Here is a 22,545-nt window from a genome sequence, read left to right on the forward strand (position 1 = left end):
TCCATGATTGTTAGTATGGAAATTCTTATGACCATTGATCAATGACTACTAAGCAAAGACACAGATTCTCGAATGGCCATGAGTACCATTCACAGAAAGTGGGGAATGGCTGCAATCACAGCATTGAAAGATGGTGACAGATGTACCCTTGGGCCCCCCTTCTTGATTCAGAGATGGTCAGCATCCTGACAATCCGATGGGCGAAGCTGTCTCTCAGTCTGTGTGCTCTGGCCCGGAGGCTCTTCAGTGTCCTTCCTGATGGCAGCAAACTGAAGACGCTGTTGAAGGGATGAGTGGAGTCACCTGTAATGGAGAGGACCTTCCGGATGAGGCAGGTGCAGTAGATCTCCTGGGGAGGGAGGCAAGAGAGGTCCCCACAATCCTCTCGGCTGCTCTCACTACCCGTTGTCATTTTTTTCCTGCAGGACCCAGTGCAGGAGTCATACCACACAGTGATGCAGCTGGTGAGGATGCACTCAACTGTGCCTCTGTAGAAGGTGCTCATAATGGGGGTTGGATCTCTTGCGCTTCTCAGTTTGCAGAGGAAGTAGAGTCGCTGTTGGTCTTCTCCACATTCAGGGACAGGTTGTTGTAGCTGCACCACTCTGCCAGATGGTTAACTTCACCCCTGTAGTAGATCTCATCATTGTTGCTGATGTGACCTACCACAGTTGTTTTGTCTGCAACTTGATGAAAAGGTTGGAGCTGTGTGATGGTGTGCAGTCGTGGGTCAGCAGAGTGAAGAGAAGGCGGTTCACCACACATCCTTGAGGAGTCCCCGTATTCAGTGATCTTGGGATGGAGGTGTCGCTGCCGACCCGTACTGTCTGCTGTCTTCATGTCAAGAAATCTAGCAGCCAGTTACAGTGGCTTCCAAAAGTATTCGGCCCCCTTGAACTTTCCCACATTTTGTCACATTACAGCCACAAACATGAATCAATGTTATTGGAATTCCAGGTGAAAGACCAACACAAAGTGGTGCACACGTGAGAAGTGGAACGAAAATCATACATGATTCCAAACATTTTTTACAAATAAATAACTGCAAAGTTTTGTTTTAAACTATCCCATCGTTGCCCTGGCTTTATGTTTAGGGTCGCTGTCCTGCTGGAAGGTGAACTTCCGCCCCAGTCTCCTGCAGACTCCAAGAGGTTTTCTTCCAAGATTGCCCTGTATTTGGCTCCATCCATCTTCCCATCATCTCTGACCAGCTTCCCTGTCCCTGCTGAAGAGAAGCACCCCCAGAGCATGATGCTGCCACCACCAGTGTTGGTCAAGTTACTTGAAAAAAGTAATCAGTAACTAATTACTGATTACTTCCCCAAAAAAGTAATACCGTTACTTTACTGATTACTTATTTTCAAAAGTAATTAATTACTTAGTTACTTAGTTACTTTTTAAAAACACGATTTACAACCTGAAGAGGTGATAAAGCGATAGATCTTTCAGCCCAATTCTACTTTTTCTGCATAATCCATCATACAAAATGTAATCAAATGGAAAAGTCTCTTTTTTTTAAACTTGTTTTATTAGTTTTAATCTTTTAACTTTATGCATCAAGCAAAAATTTAATTATCTGCAACATTCTCTGACTGGAAGAAATTAGTTTAACATTTAAACCTATTTTCTGCACATTCCAGCACATAAAATAAAATATTTTTTGTGTTTACACTCAGTCTTTCAAATAGATGCAAGTAAAACACAGCAGAAAATAAATAAAGTCAAAGACTCAGTGGTCCTGTTGCTCTATTTTCACCTGTAAAGCAGGAGTGGGGCAGGCGGAGGTTTACCCTGGTGCAGGTGTGCCGCGGTCAGTGGAAGAATCCGCGAGTTTCTCTGTGAGTTTCCCATTACGTCGTAGCTACTCGGTGCTTGTTGGAAGTTTAGGGGTTTTTTCGCTGTAAAAAGAAGTTTTCTTCCCACGCACAGCGGACACTAATGTTTTTGTCACTTTTTATGGAATCAAACTCAAAGTAAGGTCAGTACTTCCACGCTTTAAACGCTGCACGCTCATACTCTCTCTGCACTCGATATATGATCCACTGTTGATCTGCACACAGCTGTTGTCACGAACGTTGCACTTGCTTACGTCACTGTCGTGAGACATTCTCGCAAAAAATCACGGTTTTAGTAACGCAGTAACGCAGCGTTCCTACGGGAAAGTAACGGTAATCTAATTACCGTTTTTGCAATAGTAATCCCTTACTTTACTCGTTACTTGAAAAAAGTAATCAGATTACAGTAACGTGTTACAAGTAACGCGTTACTGCCCATCTCTGGCCACCACCATATCTGACAGTGGGGATGGTGTGTTCAGAGTCATGTGCAGGGTTAGTTTTCCACACACAGCGTTTTGCATGTTGGTCTCATCTGACCAGAGCAGCTTCCTCCACATGTTTGCTGTGTCCCCACATGGCTTGTGGCAAACTGCAAACAGGACTTCTTATGGTTTTCTGTTAACAATGGCTTTCTTCTTGCCACTCTTCCATAAAGGCCAACTTTGTGCAGTGCACGACTAATAGTTGTCCTGTGGACAGATTCCCCCACCTGAGCTGTAGATCTCTGCAGCTCGTCCAGAGTCACCATGGGCCTCGTGGCTGCATTTCTGATCAGCGCTCTCCTTGTTCGGCCTGTGAGTTTAGGTGGACGGCCTTGTCTTGGTAGGTTTACAGTTGTGCCAGACTCCTTCCATTTCTGAATGATGGCTTGAACGGCGCTCCGTGGGATGTTCAAGGCTTGGGAAATCTTTGTGTAGCCTAAGCCTGCTTTAAATGTCTCAGTAACTTTATCCCTGACCTGTCTGGTGTGTTCTTTGGACTTCATGGTGCTGTTGCTCCCAATATTCTCTTAGACAACCTCTGAGGCCGTCACAGGGCAGCTGTATTTGTACTGACATTAGATTACACACAGGTGCACTCTATTTAGTCATTAGCACTCATCAGGCAACGTCTATGTGCAACTGACTGCACTCAGACCAAAGGGGCTGAATAATTACGCACATAATAATTCTCTTCACTCTGCTGACCCATAGCAAGAGATCCAACCCCCATTATGAGCACCTTCTACAGAGGCACAGTTGAGCGTATCCTCACCAGCTGCATCACTGTGTGGTATGACTCCTGCACTGGGTCCTGCAGGAAAAAAATGACAACGGGTAGTGAGAGCAGCCGAGAGGATTGTGGGGACCTCTCTTGCCTCCCTCCCCAGGAGATCTACTGCGCCTGCCTCATCCGGAAGGTCGTCTCCATTACAGGTGACTCCACTCATCCCTTCAACAGCGTCTTCAGTTTGCTGCCATCAGGAAGGACACTGAGGAGCCTCCGGGCCAGAACCCTCAGACTGAGAGACAGCTTCGTCCATCGGGCTGTCAGGATGCTGACCATCTCTGAATCGAGAAGGGGGGCCCAAGGGTACATCTGTCACCATCTGTCAATGCTGTGATTGCAGCCATTCCCCACTTTCTGTGAATGGTACTCATGGCCATTTGAGAATCTGTGTCTTTGATTAGTTGTCATTGATCAATGGTCATAAGAATTTCCATACTAACAATCATGGAACTAACTCCCCAGCACTTTGTTCATTCAGTGGTGCTAGTTTCCTTCACTATGCAAATGTCCTGTTTATAAGGTTGGAGAAACCTGCAGTCAGCTGAGACTGAAGAAGTCACCTGGATGATGACGAAACGTTTGTCCCACTGAAAATATCCAGATGAACAGAATCAACCTTTTGGAATTTACTTACCTGGATGATTGAGCACGCATCAAGACTTTATTAATATTTTTGAAATGATAGCAGCACACACGAAAAATTTTCAGCACAAACGAGCACAAACGTTTGATACCACTTTTGTTGGATTTGAAGAAGGTGGGGGGCCAACTTCACTCACATTCGATGTTCTGAGTGCAGGAGCTCGGTGATCTGAGCTCACTGCCTGACTGTTTGAAGCTGCTCACACTGTGTCTGTGTTTCTGCCGCAGCGTACAAGGTGACGGTGACGAAGTCAGCAGCAGAAGGCGACTTTATGACCTACACAGCCACCGTAGATGAAGTCATCAAGAACACAGATAAAGGTGAGCTGACAGGACTCTGAAAGCTGTCAGACAGCTGCGTTAGAGCCCGAACGTCACGATCGGCTCTGCGTCCGGCTGGTTTTGATGAAACTGTGCCGACCGTGGTGGGAGTGATGGAGCAGCCGTTGGATCCTTTAAGCACATCTTAACACTTTTGCACTGTGAAGTGAAATCTTCTTCTTCTGTGGTTTTTCCTCGCCTGCTGCAGATTTTGAGGGCGTGAGGTCTGGGACCGTGGTGGATCTGGTGAAGAAGGCGACCTGCAGCGACATGGACATCCAGAACAACAGACAGTACCTGCTGATGGGAGCCAGTGGGTCAGAGGTCACGCTCGACAACAACTACAAGTCAGTATCCCTGTCTCTCTGTGTCACCTGTCGCTCTTCGCGATTGGCCAAGGCTGAGCTTGTGTGCTCGTGTTACAGGTATCGCCTCCCTCTGGACTCGGAGGCCGTGTTGGAGCTGTGGCCGACAGACTGTAGTTCTCCTGAGTGTATGGACTACATTTCCCAGCTGGAGGACTTTGCCCTGAACCTGCAGATATCGGCCTGCAGCTGAATGTCACTGTGATGTCACACTGAGGGGTGGAGTCTTTCTTCATTCAGAGTTTGAATGTTTCTGTCACTTCAGATTGGAATAAATAATAAAGTTCAATAAAGGTCAAAGAAGCCCTCTGAGGTCTGATAAACAAACAAACACTTATACTTGTTTTCATGTCTCAGTGAGGACATCTAATTGACATAATGCTTTCCCTAGTCGTGTACCCTAACCATCAAAACTGAATGCCTGACCATAACCTGACTGTAACTCTGACACTGAAACCACACTTTGAGTTTCAAAGATGCTTTCAAACTTGCAGGGACGGCACTTTGTCCCCATAAGGGCTGATGGTCCCCACAAAGATATGTAAACATGATACACACACACACACACACTCATCCCGTCCTTGTTGATGTTCAGGTGAAGATGCTCCTTAAGTACAGTAACAAGTATTTACTCAGTGGTGGTGGATGTAGGTGCTGTCATCTCTCCAGTTGAGCATAAGAATAGAATAGAATAGAATAGAATAGAATAGCCCTTTACTGTCATTGTACATGTACAACGACATCGTGGGTGCTTCACACCAACTGTGCCGCAATAAACAGTAATCAGAAAAAAATATATTTAAAAAATCAGAGAAAGGTGCAGATTGGCTGCTTCGTGCTTCTGAGCTCTTCATCCTCAGGCTTCCTCACAGGTGGGGTTGAGGTGCAGCTCCGTCAGCAGACCAAACACTAAAGTGTAATAAAGCACACAGCAAACCACATTTAACAGAAAGCTGCTGATCCCAGGACAGTAACAGGTAGTGATGGCTTGCTTGAAGCTCCGGTGCATGTGTAACAAAAACGAACACACTGCTTCAGAAGCTCTGTGTCGAGGCTTGATTCGCTTGGCCTGAGTCACGTGATCAGTGACGCCCGAAGCTTCGTTTACAACCTAACTGATTCAGTGGTTTGTAAGAAAGTGAATCATTCACGAGATTTGTGGAGTGTTTTGGTGGTAAGAGACAGCAAACCACTGATCATTCGACTGGGAGATACGGAGGCAGCGAGGAAGAGACGAGGTTCTGTCTGTGGGAGAATTTTGAGTTGAGTTTGGTCAGCCGGGTGGGTTTGCCAGCTTTGTGTTCTTGTTGTTTGATTTTGTTTTGTGTTCGTTTATTTTATCTTAAAACATGAGAAACTTACAATGTCAAAACAAAAATCTGTTTTTCATAATATTAATATCATAAAATAATGTTAGAAAGACTTTCATTTGACTCTTTAAATGTAATATAACAAAAAAATATTTAAAATGTTATTCTACAAAATGTGCAGCAAATTAATTTGTTTATTCTTTTTAGCTGATAGTCTGTGGGACCCAGGGAGACCGTACTCCTGCATCTCTACAGTTCCTGTGCACTCCAGCGTCTTCTGTTCCATGTGAGAGCATTTTCTCTGAGGCAGGAGAGACAAACAGACTCGGCCATCGCACAGAGGAACAAATCCTCTTCTTAAATAAGAACAGGATGACCTTGTTTGAAGCTGCTCACACATCGTGATGCATCATGTTTTTACTTTACAAGTTCATAAGCATTTTCCCTTTCCAGTTCACAATCAGTTCTACCCCCAGATCACAAATATGAATAAAAAAAATGGTCAAATATAATATTATTTATAAAATACCTTTCCAGCTGTCCAGGGATTAATTGCATAAGTACATGGATGCAGGACCTCACAGCAGAAGCATCCTCCATTATGTGTTTTACATTATTATTTGTATATTATAAATATTTCACAAGCAATAAGTCACAAGCAAAGAAAGACCACACCATGGCACATGTTTAAAGAAGGAAAACTATTAAACAAATAGACGTGGTTTTTCACCCCAAAAAATACATGTTCAAAGCAACACAACGGCAGCACAATATCAGACAGAACCTCACTCTGCGGAGTGTTCCGTCATAATGAAGCAGTACATTTGATTTTGTAGATTCAAGCTGCTCTTCGTATTTTTGGCCAGCAGATGTCACCAGAGTGGACTCTGTTGAAAAGCTTCGAGTAATGAGCCGTTTTTCAACACAAGCTTCAGAAAGCTTCATTTGGCCATCACAGGAAACCCCGCCTCACCTTTAATCTCAGATCCACTCGGACGGCCGCAGGAGTGAAGCCTGTTCTGAGCGTTTCAGGCGATCAGCTGATGCAGGGATTTCCCCTGTGGGAAAACGGAGGCAGAGCCCACGGAGTTCATGTAGTCGGTGTCAGATTTAACGTAACACACATGGACGTGTTTGTAAGGTCACGGAGAACGCGGCTCCACCGTTGGACCGAACTCCCAGGCAGCACTAAAGCTCAGAGCAGGGCCAGGAACCTTTCACGTGGAGCTTGTTCCCAGCCGGAAGCCTATTGCAGGCACACCGCTCGTACCCGTAAACAGTCCGCGGGTGTGGGTGCACGCGCTGCTGCTTTCCTGTAAAATTAACGTAAATTTGAATGAGGACTGAAGCCGCTCTCAGGTCAGTTTCACTCATTTAACGAAAAACCATCGATTAATCGGTTATCTGTTAATCAGGCCGGCTCAGACTACACAGCTAACAGACGTCACGGCTGTCCGCGCGGGGATTGATTTTTAGTGGGAGTGTTGGTGCAGGTGAGCCTCGCGCTCAGGTTTCTGAGGTGCAGCAGGTGTGCTTCTACTGCACGAGTACCTGCGCGCGCACAGGTCAGGGTTTCCCGCTTTACTGACGTGTGCAGGTGCAAACTCTGCCCGTGACTGATGTTAAAGCCAGCAGAGACAGGTGTGTCCTCACCTGTACAGTAACCATAGCTACAGGCACTCCAGCTGAACGCTGTATATGATAATAAAATAGAAAAATAGAGCCAAGTGGAGCAGTCTTTAATGTTTTTGATTAAATCTGAGGAAGAGTTTTAGTGTCCATCAGCTGATCACAGACAGAAACATGGCTGCTGCTGAGCCACACAGCCACAATAAAACAGCAGAAGAAGAAATGCAACCACGGAGGAGCCAGAAAGACTCCAACAAGGAGCTCAAAGACGAGCTTCATCCTCCTCGTAAAGCGTGGCTGATTTCAAAACAAAACAAAAAACCCATAACAGTCTGAAAGCTGCGATGGAGCTGCGGTGTAGCATGTAGGTATGCTACACCTGTAAAAGACAATGCCTCGGCCCTACAGGTCACCTGTCTCAGGTGTAGTAAGGTGAGGTTGTTGTTTACTGTTAGATCTTGATCCTGCTTTTGGACATACCAAACCCAGGTATTAGACAGGGTTAAAGACTGAGGCATCGATTAGGTTAAAGGTAGCATAATTAGGGGAGTGGCCTCTTTGACTGACAGGTGTCTGCTTGGGTTCACCCCAGCTCCACCTTCATCCCATCTGGTCACCTATGGCCTCACAGCAGCTGCAGATCACCTGACCCCAGCTTAGAGGTCACAGTGCCCCTGGTGGAAGCACGCGGTACTGAATATGTGGGAAGCCCTTTCAAATAAAAGCTTGTGAAGAATGTTGGAGGTGAGTCACAGATTGTGACGTTTTCCTTTTCTCTCTCGTGCAGGATGGAGCTCTCCACTTTACTTCATGACCTTCATCTCTCCTCCTCCTCCTCAGAGGAGCAGTCCCCTTCCTCTCCTCCTCCAATCACAGAGCTCCTTTCTCAGCTGAGGGAGAAGCTGATTGGTTCCCGTCCTAAATCCCACTCTCTGATTGCTCAAATAAAGCAGCTTTTCCAGTACGCTGGATCTGACTGGCTGTTCTCTCCAGCCAGCCAGGACAGTAGGTGGGCGGAGCTTGAAGCAGCATATGTCTCTCTGATCAGTGCTCTGATTGGCTGTGCTGCTCTGCCGCTCTGTGAGGATGACTGCAGCCCTCTGAGCGCTGCGGCCTATCAGAGCATCCCCACACAGGCAGCGGCGGTGTGTGCCGCTCTCACGGCTCTGCTAACAACTCTGGGTGACAGGCGGAAAGGGGGCGAGGCCAGAGAACGGACAACCAGTCTGCTACTTGCTGTTGCTCCACCCACCTGCGTGTTTGCTGTCACACATTTCCAGGTGAGTCTGCAAACATCAAACATGCACCTTTGCAGCACAGGTACTTCCTGTCTGACCCCGTGATGCATTCACTGACAGCTGTTTGATTTCCAGTGTGCTTTTGTTCATCAGGATCAGGTGTGGACTAGCTCCGCCTCCAGAGCAGCAGCATGCGGCCTGCTGGAGACGCTGCTGAGTGCAGGAGGGTGGAGAGACTCCGCCCACCTGCTGGCTGGGGACACGGAGGGGAGCAGAGGGATTCTGGGAGGAGTCCTGGACATCCTGCAGCCACAGCTCACCAAGTGAGAGAGTGTGTGTGTGTGTGTGTGTGTGTGTGTGTGTGTGTGTGTGTGTGTACACTTGCCTTCCATCACTTAGGAGGACCAGTCCCTGATGGAACAGCCACATTGTGAGGACCTTGGCCTTCTCCCCACAGAGAGTGCAGGGATGTCTGCTCTGTACAAACGTCCTCACATGAAATTCTAAAACATGCGTGTTCAGTGCTCTGAGCTCCACTTGGTTCAAACTGTGTTTGTGTGATTGGCTAGCTCGTTATTTTTTCTGTGATTAAAAGACAAAAACAAGTTTGTTGAATATTTAAGTGTGTGTGTGTGTGTGTGTGTGTGTGTGTGTGTGTGTGTGTGTGTGAGAGCAGGGACTCGTGGCAGCGCTGTGAAGCTGTGAAGCTGGTGTTTGCCTGGAGTCTTCTGCAGGTCAGTTTGACCTTTGACCCCTTTCTGCTCTTCTCTGGAGCGTTCTCGATGCCACTTGAAGATGTTGAATGAGAGAAGTTTGCATGAGGTCAGCAGGAGCCAGGCTCCCCCTTCAACCCGTGTTTAAAGATATTTTTGGTTGCTTATGCTTTGATCGTCCCCCGCTTACCTGTGAGGGTGGTATGGTCCGAACAGGTGAGACTGTGAAGGCAGAAGTGTAGGACTGCGGTGAGGCAGGTGTCTTTTATGAAGTGCGCTTCATTCTCATACACACCTTCTTCTCCAGCCTCCATGTAGGAACTATTTCCTTTCTACTGTCTCCATCCGCCAGCCGCATCGCTGAGCAGGATAAAGCCTGACGGGAGGCAAACGGCCCTCCCATCTCGCTGCGTATCTTTTGGCTGGCGGATGGAGACAGTGGACAGAAAGTAGTTCCTCTGTGAAACAGGTTGGAGCTGATTGACCCATCAGGTGCTCTGTCTTCACCTGTGTGTTGGTGTTTTGGTGCAGGTGACCCGCCCAGGACTCTCACCTCACCTGTCCCGCCTCCTTCCCCCCTCCCTCCTCTTCAGTGACCACCACAGACTGGAGAACTGCATGCTGGGAGTTCGCTGTCTGCACCATATCGTGCTCAACACGGTAAAAACATGCACACACACACACTCAGCGTCGTGTCTGGCATTGGATGATGATGGTATGTGTGTGTGTCTGTGTTTGTGTCTTTAGCCGCCTGCAGAGCTGCATCAGTTCAACAGAGCCGAGGTTCTTTATGAGGCGTTATTCAAACACCTGTACAGGACTGAGGCCGCCGTCATCCAGGTAGCACACACACACACAGACTCTGTCTCTGTCTGATGACACGTCACTGACCCCGCCCCCTCCCACCCAGCTGGTCCTGTCCTGCCTCTTGGACCTGCTGGTGGTTCTGGAGAAGCCCCCCTCCTCTTCCACCTCCTCCCGCAGGAAGCCGTGTCGCCATGACGACGTGCTGCGTCTCATGCTGACCCACATGGAGGCGGAGAACAAGGTGGTGCTACGGCGCGTCTATGCTGCTGCTCTGCCGGCGTACATCGACAGGTGGGTTTGACCTTTGACCTTTGGTTACTATGGAAGCATCAGTGATTTAATTTATCTGGATGAAAATGTGACACATTAAACAAACTCTTTATTAATATTATCTGTTCATTGTAATGATCACATTTATTGTTATTATGAGTTCACGATATTGTACTAAAGTGTTAAAGTTGATGTCGATTGTATCTAAAATGTTTTTAATAAATTATCATTTGTATTTTTGTATAATTAATTATGAATGACAAATATAAACGTTTTAATTTTTAATTATTTGTATATTTTTATATCTATACTATATATGGCTCATCACATTAAATTATGAGTAATTTGTTTCATTTTACTTTAAATATATTTAATCATAATTTCATGATTTCCTATTTAATATAAGATGCTACAGGTTACATTAATTACTGTGAAGTGGTATATTTTATTGATAATGTATTTTTACCTGTTACTATAGAAAAACATTTGTATGTAAATAATAAACCCACTTATAATACATTAAATTATTTATTAAATAATGTAGAAATGATAAATGCGTGTATTTTTTAGCGTCTGTAATGATTCTTTTTTTTCAGTTTTAATTAAATGTTTTCAGTCTTGCTTTGATGACTCAGCTGTGATTAAAACAGAAAAGTCTTTTATGAATTTGTAGATAATCAGACTTTGGGTTCAGAGCTCGTTGTTGTTCTGCCTGCAGGGGGCGCCGCTGCTTCAATCTGATCTCAGAACAGTTTGAATGTTTTCCAGCTGCATGAATCGCCGCGAGTCTGAAGCCAAACTGTGGTTTTAGTGTTACAGTCGGGTTATGGTTGGGCATTCATGTGTGATGGTTACTGGAAGCAGCTAAGAAAAACATATGTCAATGAGATGTCCCCACAAGGATATGAATACACACCTGTGTGTGTGTGTGTGTGTGTGTGTGTGTGTGTGTGTGTGTGTGTGTGTGTGCAGGGTGGGCGTGGCTGTGTGCAGACACCTGTGGCGGCTAGAGCGGGTGGTGCTCGGGTACCTGGAGGTCAGAGACCCACCTGAGGAGGCGAACCGGCTGAGGATGCTGGAGGCGCTGCAGAAGACGACCAGAGCGGCGTGGCCACGGTAACGGACACGATCACACAGACACACGCGCACGCTCACACACGGCTGCGAGTTTGAAGCTTTTACTTTCTTCCTGTCCTGATGGCGTTGGACCGTCCCGTATGACGTGCTCGCGTGTTTCCCCTCGTCAGGATGGCGTGTCGTGTCGACGTGTTGCTGCGTTGCTTGCTGCGGCTGATGGTTGACGTCTCCTCGGACTCGGAGCTCTGTGATTCGCTCAGACGGCAGCTGATGGATGAAAGCGCCGCCTGCCTCCGGCTGCTGGACGCCGCCTCACACGGACACGTGCAGGTGAGTCACCTGTTGCGTGACGCTTCATGATGTCATCATCCTGCAGTGTTTCCTCTTGTAATCTGAGTCGTAGCCTCCTGTTTATTTGTCATGAATGAATATTGTAATATATGTTTTCTTATTAATATTCATATTTATTATCAGATTACATTAAAGGCCTCAGAGTAATCAGAGTACTGGCGTGTGTCAGCGTGCTCTTTTTGCTGTCGTGTGAAGCTGATTTGATAAAATTATGAGGACAGAAACGTGTTGCACACTCAAGTGTGTTTACACTGAACCTTCATGCTCTTAATTTGAAAGTGTTATCCTTGCTTAACATCTGGCCAACCCCTTCCTGTTTTGAGTTTCCCCTCTGAGTCTCTCAGATGAACTTGAAAAGCTGCTGTTTAATGTGGAGGGGGTGGAGTTTGCATGCTGGTTGTAGCGATAGATAATCGATCAGTGTAAATTATTGATTGTACCGACGCCACAAACTCAGAAATCTGATCTGATCCGTTTCTCTCTCAGCGCCTCCTCCAGGAGGTTGACAGCAGCTGCTGCAGCCTGGAGGTGCTTGGTTGCCTAGCTACAGCAGCCACTGCGACTGACAGGTGAAGCTGCGAGCCTGGAGGCGGAGCTTTCAGAGCCACGGCGAGCAGCTGCGGCCTCCTGACACTCAGCAGACGTTTAAAGACAAACGGCAGCACGTTGGCGAAGCTCACGGCACGTCACAGGAAGTAATCTGGATACAGGAAGTTTGAAGAGCCGTGTGCTGACAGGTTTGACGGCGCAGAACTGAACTCTGAGAACTCTCACGTGTGTGCGACTGTGACGCGGCGCTCTGTAGCTTCAGGTTATTGTTTCATAACCATGTGATTAATAAACGTCATCGTGGGGCTTGAACGGCTCCGCGGAGAAAACCAAACATGGCCGACTGTTTTCATCCTCGTCTCTGTAGATGGACACAGATCTGTGATGATGTTAGAGCGCCGATATCGCATCACTCTGATCATGGCGCGACGGCACACAACCTGCTGCAGGCTAGGGCTGTTAGGGTCCCTGGGTCGTTGGCCCAGTGTTTTGTGTTTTTGGTTCTTTGATTTTGTTATTTCATTATATTCTAGCTTTGCTTTACGGGTTTTAGGATCATTCTTAGTTTAGGTTCTCTGGGTGGGGTTGGTTAGAGTTTTAGTGTTCTGGTTTTCTGTCTGTGTTCCATAGTTGCTGTCTCCCCTGTCTGCTGTCTCCCCACATCCAGTCAGTGTCTGTGTCTGCCCTGGTCCCACGTCTCTGTTCCCTTTGTTATAGTGCCTGCCTGTGAGTCTGTGTTATGTTTCCTGTTTTACTTTGAAAGTCCATGTCTGATGTTAATGTGTCTGGTTTTGCTTCCCCTTGTCTCGTTAGGCCTGATTTGCCCCAGCTGTGTTTCCCTCCTGTTACCCATTCCCTGATTGCTCCCTCTGTGTATTTGAGCCCTGTGTTTCTTTGTGTCTGTGTCGTGATCTACTCTCATTTATGCTGTGTGTTCCATCTACCTGGTCATGTAAGTTTATTTGGATTTTTGTTACGTTTGCCACCTTTTGCCATCCAGCAATAAAAGCTGAGTTTTGAGTTACTTTCCGCCTCTGAGTGTCTGCACATTGGGTCCTTCTACTTCCACTCCTGCCTGCACACAGCCATAACCTGACAAGGGCTGGGTGATATGGCCTAAAATCCATATCACGGTGTAATCTGAAACATGTGCGGTAACGATATATATCGCGATATATTCTTTTCTTCTGTATAACGTATTTTACGCGCACTTAAAATCCTTTAATTGACTCAAAAATCGACAGAGCGCCTCATGTATGAAATCTGGTTGTGCTCACTGACCTCGAACTGATTTTATGTGCACGGCGCTAAAAAATCTGACAAATGTTTTAGTGCGACTTTGCTAAGCTATGAAGCCGCACCGCTGGATGGATTGTTGGAGCATTACGGCTGCCGTTGTCAGGAGCCTCGTGGAGTAATCTGGGTCCTAAACTCCGTCTGCTTCAGGTCCCAAAGTCAAACGAACACTGAGAGTTAAAAATCCATGAAAACAGAATTTATTACATTTAACGGAGTTAGAAGTTAGCAGGAAGTTAGCTCGCTGGCTTCCACCTAAGCATGATATAGCATGTTCTGACTGAGAAAATTCAAACGTACAGCTCTGTTATCACTTCCAACATAAATGAAGACTTTAAACTAAACAGCAGTGACGTTTGTAGGGTTACTGAAGTTGGGCTAGCTGGTATATAATGATGTGCTACGTGATCTCTAGCTACACAGCTATGTTAGCATAAACAGTGAAGCTGGAGGATGAACGCTAACACTTTTCCACTCGATAAAAGTTAACGTGAGGGTTCCTGATGGTTAGAGACAAATGCAATCGCATGGCAGGATGCTGTAAACAGACCAAACTTCAGCCAGGAGAACAACTGAGATAATCCATCCACAATACGAGGTTAGTCATTAATGTACTGCAACAACATGGGAATAGAGCAGCTGTGACAGATTACAGCATTAATGAATCAATGGTACAGAAGTGGAGAAAGCTAGAAGAACGAGTTGAATAAAGTTTGATTTATCTGACTGCTTTGTTTCTTGTGTCTTTTAATCCTGTGCACCTTATGGTCAGAAAAATGCGTACTGCACACTGCAGTTTAATGTTGCAAAGCACCTCTTTTTAACTTCAGTGGATATTATACATGGTTATGCTCAGGATATGTCAGCCAATTTCTACTGGAAATGCCTTTGGTTAAGCTGTCAGTAAGGAATTTGCATTTGCACTGTTAAATGTTTATATAGGTTTAATGCACATAAAAACAGCTGCTTGTTTAAGTGAAAATAAATGGATGGTGGTTTTTTTTTTGTGCTAGTAATGTTGTGGAGTTGCATTTTGTCTCGCATCAATTATATCGTCAGTTATATCGTTATCACCAATTTTCAAATCTATATCGAGATATATATTTTTGGCCATATCGCCCTGCCCTACTTTCGACCAAAAGAGGCGCAGCTTGATGACACCATCAACATGCGCTATCGCAGTAGAGCGGCATAGTCAAAATCTCTAGACCCACCCCTACTGCAGGCTTTCATTAAAACAGCTGACCTTCCATGGTCTCTTGTGTTCTGGGGGCCTCTGGATGTCTGGAGTTTTGATCTCCTCCATACCCGCTTCACACCCTGGAGGACGGGGCTGTGGCTCCCCACACTCCCTAGCAGATCATTACATGGAGAAACCTTTGGAATGCAAGCATGCTGATCCACACAGGTATGCACACATGGGTATTCACAGACGCGGACTAAAGCTTTCTTGGCTGCTGCCTCAAAGCACACTGTGCGCTGTCTATCTTGCGTGCTGCACAATATCGTTTATTACTTAGTAAATACTGATATCTATGACTAGCTAGTTTATTGTGATGGTGCTTTGTTTTCTCTATTATTATGTTGCTCTTTGTTGTTTGCTGTCTCCTCTGTTTGTTTTTTTTTGTTTTTTGTTTTTTTTTTCTCCATACAGGTGACCCAGGAGTTCTTTTTTTTTCTCTCTCTCTTCCCCCCCCCCCCCCCCCCCCCCCCCCCTTCTCACCGTCTCTTCTCCCCTTTGGTTTTCTTTCTTTCTCTCCCCCTCTCTCTCTCATTCATTCCCCCTGTCCTATTTGTTTAAAAAAAAAAAAAAAAAAATGACAAAGGATGAACTGAAGCTCTGCCATCACGTAATGTCGCATACTGCTGTTTCTGATGTCATTTAGAAAGAAAAAAAAAAACAACAAAAAAAAAAACAGCTGACCTTTGACCCGGGCTAATCAGTGCCTGTGACACTGAAGGGAAAAGCTCATAGATTAGGAGTCGTCACATACGGACGGGTGTAGTGTGATCGCTCCTCATAAACCGGGAACCAGCAAACTACCCATGGTGCACTGCAGCTGGTTTTACTCTGATGACTCGGGCTAAGGATCTCTTCATCCTTCAGCCCTGATGTAAGCACCTCGGGGTCACAGAGGTCATCCATGGCCTCAGTGTTTCAAAGTCACCAGCAGGACGATGACAGTAGGCGTCAGTCAGACGGGTGAGAATAATACAGAGAGAACCCCAAAATCAGACGACCCCCAACAAACAAGCACTTGGTGACCGTGGGAAGGAAACAGGAAGAAACCTGCAGCAGAACCAGGCTCAGGGAGGGGCGGGGTGACAGGACAAAGACCTGAATGAATAATAACTAACGATTACATGCAGACAGGTGAATAAACACAGAGAAGAAGAAGAACAACCTCAAAGGTCTCCTGCTGCGGCCGTAGACATCTTCCACTTCCTGTCTGAGCCTCGAGAACAGCATGTGGCTCTGTGCTGGACAGGAAGTGATGACGCAGCACTGCAGGCGGCCGCAGTGATAACAGCTTCTGTTCTGCAATGACTTGTGTCTACAGTTTATATAAAGTTTATATCAGGTGAATTCACATGAACGCATTAGCAGTGAGCTAGCACTGCCGTTTCTGTCTCCGAATAAACGTTTTCATCAGCGTGTCTCGTGTTGTGATTGGAGGAGACTTCAGACCGGGGGCAGGTTCTGGTTTAAAGGGCTCGCAGCACTGGTCTGCACTCAGACCTCAGCAGCAGAAATGGGCAGTAACGCGTTACTGCCCATTTCTGCTACTGTAATCCGATTACTTTTTTCAAGTAACGAGTAAAGTAAGGGATTACTATTGCAAAATCGGTAATTAGATTACCGTTACTTTCCCGTAGGAACGCTGCGTTACTGCGTTACTAAAACCGTGATTTTTTTGGCGAGAACGTCTCACGACAGTGACGTAAGCGAGTGCGACGTTCGTGACAACAGCTGTGTGCAGATCAACAATGGATCACATATGGAGTGCAGAGAGAGTATGAGCGTGCAGCGTTTAAAGCGTGGAAGTACTGACCTTACTTTGAGTTTGATTCCATAAAAAGTGACAAAAACATTAGTGTCCGCTGTGCGTGGGAAGAAAACTTCTTTTTACAGCGAAAAAACCCCTAAACTTCCAACAAGCACCGAGTAGCTACGACGTAATGGGAAACTCACAGAGAAACTCGCAGATTCTTCCACTGACCGCGACACACCTGCACCAGGGTAACCCTCCGCCTACCCCACTCCTGCTTTACAGGTGAAAATAGAGCAACAGCACCGCTGAGTCTTTGACTTTATTTATTTTCTGCTGTGTTTTACTTGCATCTATTTGAAAGACTGAGTGTAAACACACAAAATATTTTATTTTATGTGCTGGAATGTGCAACTAAGTAACTAAGTAATTAATTACTTTTGAAAATAAGTAATCAGTAAAGTAATGGGATTACTTTTTTGGGGAAGTAATTGGTAATTAGTTACTGATTACTTTTTTCAAGTAACTTGACCAACACTGCTCAGCAGACAAACAGTCTCTGCACCTGTAGCCTCTGTGTCTGTGGACGTTTCACATGAATACGGTCAAAAATATAAGTTAACCTGCTGACCTGAAGCGAAGCGCTGATTACCACGACCACATTTCTGTGTGCTGCAGGTCGTGCTGCTCTCTGGAGTCTTTCCTCTCGTCACATCTGTCAGGTGACCTGTGATCCACAGATGCTCATTCGCAGTCCTGACTGGTACTTCCTGTACAGCAGGTCTGTACAGGAAGTAGGACACTGTCATGTCAGACACTGTTCAGCTTGTACTTTCATAACCAGAGACCCTCTGACACAAACTGAAAGGGACCTAAAAAAGCCGGCTCACTGTAACACCTGTGCAGTGTTTCACAGGTAAGTCCAGCACATCCTGTGGCTCTGCGGGTCAAACAGCCGTGGTGACGTGGAGGCTACAGCACACTGTCCACTCCTCCACATTCATACTGAAGTTCTGTGAGTGATGATGAGACAGGTCGCTGAAGAACAGTACACTACGTTTGATTGGTCCAGCCCAAGGTCCGACATCACTTCCTTAAAAAAAGCTGTACTGGAGCCAGACGCTAGCAAAACGTCTGCTCTCGTCAGCAGCGAGGTTTACTTAGAAAACTTGAGATTTAATCTGATCAGCATTTAATCTGAAAGTCTGTCACACGGTTGAAAATGTGCACCTGTCGGATTGATGGATGTGCATAATATGACAACAGCTGCGTTACACCTGTGTGTGCTCGTCCTCTTTGTCTCTGCAGGAGACTTTTATCTGTCAGAAACCAAACAGTGCATGAGCGTGAGGTCTGCCTAACCATCATCACTGTAGGACAGGGGTGGGCAATTCCAGGCCCCGAGGGCCGGTGTCCTGCAGGTTTTAGATCTCACCTTTGGTCAACACACCTGAATCACATGATTAGTTCGTTACCAGGCCTCTGGAGAACTTCAAGACATGTTGAGGTCATTTAGCCATTTAAATCAGCTGTGTTGGTTCAAGGACACATCTAAAACCTGCAGGACACCGGCCCTCGAGGCCTGGAGTTGCCTACCCCTGCTGTAGGAGCTCATCACAGAGACGACGAACTTTAACATCTGTATTATCTGCTAAACATCTATCGTCTAAAAAACAAGAAGCCAAACTCCCCCGTGATGGGGCACACTTGGTACAGCCCACTTAGGTTTGTCATGGTTGAATAATCCAAGAAGATGTTCTTCGGTCTCTGCCTGATCACTTTACTTTGACAGCGCTGCAAACCCTCGGCCTCTCTCAGTGAGCTTCATGATGTAGTCACCTGAAATGGTTTCCCCTCACAGGTGTGTCTGTCAGGGTTCATTTGTGGATTTTCTTGCCTTCTTAATGGGTCCATCAGGTGTGTTGTGCAGCAGTCCGGTTGGTGCACAGCTGACAGCTATTTGACAACTGTTAGAATTCATATTACGGCGAGAACCAATCAGCTAAGTAAAGAGAAACAACAGTTCGTCATTACTTTAAGAACTGAAGGTCAGTCAGTCGGAAAACTGCTAAAAATTTGAATGTGTCCCCAAATGCAGTCGCACAAAACATCAAGACTACGATGAAGCTGTCTCGCACGAGGACGCCCCAGGAAAGGAAGACCAAGAGTCCCCTTTGCTGCTGAGGATACATTCATCTGAGTCACCAGCCTCAGCAATCACAAGTTCACAGCAGCTTAGATTAGAGCCCAGATAAATGTCACACAGAGTTCAAATACACAAATTAAAAATAGTGCTGTCAGTGTTAAAATGATGTTAACGCCATAACCGCATTAACACGGCAAATCTCTGTTAGCGAGTTAGCACGGATCGCCCCGTGCGTGCAGCTGCATGGCGTGCTCAGAGCTGCAGTTCCTCTGGTGTCCAGCAGAGGCAGCAGTGAGGCAGTGCCCCCCAAAATAAAGAGCTGATACACAAAGTGTTTGGTCTCCACAGACACATTCATGTTGCTGTAAGTGTTATAGTTTATCACAGCACCATGAGCTGCTTTACAGTGCCCTCCATGTTGATTTGGGGCGAACACTAATGCAAAATGGTCCACTCAGTCTGTTCACAGAGGAAAAAGAGATTGTTGTTTTTAGGAAATCACATGATAGGGTGGGGCCAGGTTTCACAATGAGCTCACCCCAAACCCTGGCTGATTGTGACCCACACCTGTTTTCATACCTTGGCTGATGTGATTAGGTAGAGGATCATTAGGGGGTCCTTTTGTCTCTCTGGGTGGGTTACTCCCACAAAGCTTTAATCTGGGACTCTCCACTGTGTGACCCTAGAACTGAAGAAGCTTCTCGAATGAAACATCTTCGAGCAACTTAAAGAAGTCCAGACGCTTTTCTTTCCAAGCTCCTTACCCAGATAGCAAGGAAACATTGAAACAATGTTGAGTCAATATCAGGCGATGTCATTGAATCAACGTTGAGGTGTGACGATGACCTAACGTCACTCTTGCACCCTTTTTTAACGTTGAAACAACGTCAGGTTTTGATGTTGAATCAATGTTGAAACCTGACGTTGATTCAACGTTATATTTTCTAATACTGTTGACATTGAAACAATGTCAGATTCTGATATTGAAACACTGAGCTATGGTGTTGATTTTCCACCTCTTTCACACAGTTGCTTTTTATTAAAACAGTTAAATCATGACTGGAAATCTACCTCTCTTTATAGGTATTTTAACCAATACTAAACTACTGCATGTTTCCATCAATACTTAAACCACCTAAACACATAATTGTACTTATTCCTCAAATTGGACACCCTTTATAAAAAAAAAAGTCTCACAATGTATCATGTCAATATTAATATCCTAAAATAAGAAAGCATTGCATGTGATGTAACAGAGAAAAAAAACTACACATGAATAAGCTCTTGTTAACCGTCTTCAGCAGGGAGAAAGTATGTAAACTCCTTGGCTGATAAACATGAAAGTCACCAGGCGTAAATCTGCAAACTGCCGCATTTGATTCCCAAAGAGCTATGAGTGGAAAAAGTGATAAGTCTTAGCATGGTGTGCCGTGTATCCTTTAAAACAAACTAAACATTGGGGTCCTCGGGCTGTACAAACTACAACCCGAGGACTAAACAAGCTGAAGACCAAAGACTCCATCTCCAGATTAACCGGACATGAAAGTCTTGTTATTAAGAAAGACAAAGTAATATAGCAAAAACCGGACATAGGAAATGTGAAACACCCAGCAGATCAATTGATCCCTTTATTCTTCACTTTAGGCTCATAAAACTACAATAAACGGTAAAACTTACCAAATATGCATTTGCAGAGCGCTGTATCTTTAAATGCCTTTTTTTGCTTTGTCTGGTCCTTGGTTTTTTCCCTGCCCAGTTTAGTACCGAGGCCAGCTCGTTTGTAATGGCATAAGCCATTACACGGCGGACTCGCACCTCCAGTGTGGTCCCTCCAATCAAGGCAAAGCGTCTCACCTATAGACACATTTTAAGAGATGGAATTAGTGTGTCTCATGTCTTTAATGTGTATGCAAGTGCTTGTGTGTTTAATCAACAGGCCGTCGTTATGTATTTAAATCACATCTGACAGCTATTACACTTTATAGTTGCAAAGTGTACATAACCTTTATATACTCACCTTTGCCTTATTTGCCTCTTGTGATTGAGGAGCTGCCTCTGCATTGTTTAGCTCCTCAATGTTGTGCAAGGGCAAATCCAGAGGCAGTACCCCAGCATCTACCGATTCATTGCAGCAGAGATGGCGGATGGCTCTGACCTCCTCACGGAGTTCGTTAACAGCTCTCGTCAGGTCTGACAGCATAGTTAACATCTTTTGTGAGGTCGCATCTGTTTCAAAGAACAATTCTAGAAAGATTAATGGCTTAAGCAGTGAGAGGCGAAAAACTAATAGTGTTTCCTCGTCCACACGTAAATGCTAAAACTGAGTTTTCGAAAATATCCGCCCTGGCAGGCGTCTTTAAAAATCTGTTTTCTGTTAACGAAAACGCAGTTTACGTGTGGACAAAAGGTGCAAACGCAAGGTAGGTGAGCGTGCAACGTAAAGTTTGAATTGAGTGCGAATCGAAGCGGGTGCTCTCCAATCATTAAAAGTAACAAAGTCATTGAACACATTTATACAGTTACCTTTACGTTTATCAATCATATATCACAGATTTACAATTTTTTGTAGTACTATGCTAAAAAGCAACCACAGAGCGAAAGTCTGGGTCAAGCGCCGAGGCGACGGCAAGAACAAAGGAACCCTCGAAGCGTTAAAGCTAGCTTTGTAAGGGAATATAACGGAAAAGTATGAAACGAAAATGTTTTCTTTGTTGATAGACTTTGTTAAATAACGAATAGAACAAAAGTCATTCATTCTTACCTTATACTAATCGTGGTGCAGGCCAGTGCAGTGCATGAACTGATGCCTTCTCCGGTCAATTCCGCTGAGAGTAAATCTAAAGTCCCGCTCTACTGTACAAGACAATGGTTACCTGGAGGGATGTACCACTGAGAGGGGTGCTGCGGAATAGTCCAAGTGATCGCTGCTTTAATTTCCCGGTCAACTATACATAAATTGCACGTCGACACGATTTTTTAAAGCTGGTGAACTAGACCAGAAATCATTGATAACAAAAGAACAATAAATCTACTGCCTCCGGTACTTTATACCCGCTCAGTTGCAATGCAATTTAACGCTCAACTATAGATCGATGGCTTTTTGATGGTGGCCGGTGCCGAATTATGGTCAACTATAAATAGACGTTTTCTCGACGTTGTTGTTGTCACCTGGTCGACTACAAATAGATCACATATCAATGACAAAAAAACAACAGTAAATCAACATCATTACAACGTCCCTATAGTAAGACCGTCGGTTTACCACAGTATTTCAATGTTGTTACAACAGTGGCATTTCAACCCTGACCATAACGACGGATCGGATGAAAAATCAACATCAATTCAATGTCGTCTTGCTATCTGGGTAGACAAAGACATGTTCGTGTTTTGGGGTTTGGGTCAGACCTGCTTTGATAGCTGACAGCAGCAGGAATAACTTTCTTATTTGTGAATCAAAGAATTAATTTATTACTAATGAAATATTCCACAATATTTCTGATAATATCAGATTTAAATTAATCAGTAAAAGATTTTTATTCTGTGTAATTTTGTCCCTCCCAGCAGCCCAGTTAGAGTACCAGTAATCTGGATTTGGTAATCCTTCACGCTGTAATGGAAGGACAGCGTCATGATCTGGCAGTCCTCGCTGCTCAACTTGCCCATTGTGTCCGTGTGTTGTTTTTTGTTTCTGCTCCTCTCCCGGTCCCCTATTTCCCTGTGTGTGTGTTGACATG

The 22,545-nt window shown here is 45.3% G+C and overlaps 2 protein-coding genes across 2 annotated transcripts in view; both read left to right on the plus strand.

Annotated features, from left to right (window-relative positions):
* The window catches only part of c5 (complement component 5), a 34,930-nt gene extending 30,164 nt beyond the window's left edge, over positions 1-4,766 (plus strand). Inside the window, exons 40-42 of the mRNA XM_014410173.4 lie at positions 3,978-4,070; positions 4,279-4,417; positions 4,496-4,766. Coding sequence (XP_014265659.3) covers positions 3,978-4,070; positions 4,279-4,417; positions 4,496-4,628 — 365 coding nt within the window. The 3' untranslated portion in view covers positions 4,629-4,766. The remainder of the gene's footprint in view (positions 1-3,977; positions 4,071-4,278; positions 4,418-4,495) is intronic.
* A 2,020-nt stretch (positions 4,767-6,786) lies between these two features.
* Positions 6,787-13,403, plus strand: tti2 (TELO2 interacting protein 2). Its single transcript, XM_004571611.6, has 10 exons — positions 6,787-7,104; positions 8,162-8,654; positions 8,766-8,935; positions 9,289-9,346; positions 9,857-9,985; positions 10,073-10,165; positions 10,236-10,423; positions 11,375-11,518; positions 11,650-11,809; positions 12,317-13,403. Exons 1-10 carry the CDS (start codon positions 7,082-7,084, stop codon positions 12,401-12,403), a joined length of 1,545 nt encoding a protein of 514 aa, XP_004571668.1. The 5' UTR covers positions 6,787-7,081; the 3' UTR covers positions 12,404-13,403.
* Positions 13,404-22,545: the final 9,142 nt, after the last annotated feature.

Source organism: Maylandia zebra, linkage group LG12 (genome assembly GCF_041146795.1).
Source record: "Maylandia zebra isolate NMK-2024a linkage group LG12, Mzebra_GT3a, whole genome shotgun sequence".
NCBI classification, from domain to species: Eukaryota; Metazoa; Chordata; class Actinopteri; order Cichliformes; family Cichlidae; genus Maylandia; species Maylandia zebra.

Bases quoted from the DNA above. Each gene is read 5' to 3' on its own strand.
- tti2 (XM_004571611.6), top strand. From the start codon at position 7,082: ATGAGGACTGAAGCCGCTCTCAG. The intron at 7,105-8,161 runs GTCAGTTTCACT...TCTCTCGTGCAG, and splicing joins AGGACTGAAGCCGCTCTCAG to GATGGAGCTCTCCACTTTAC. The intron at 10,424-11,374 runs GTGGGTTTGACC...GTGTGTGTGCAG, and splicing joins CTGCCGGCGTACATCGACAG to GGTGGGCGTGGCTGTGTGCA.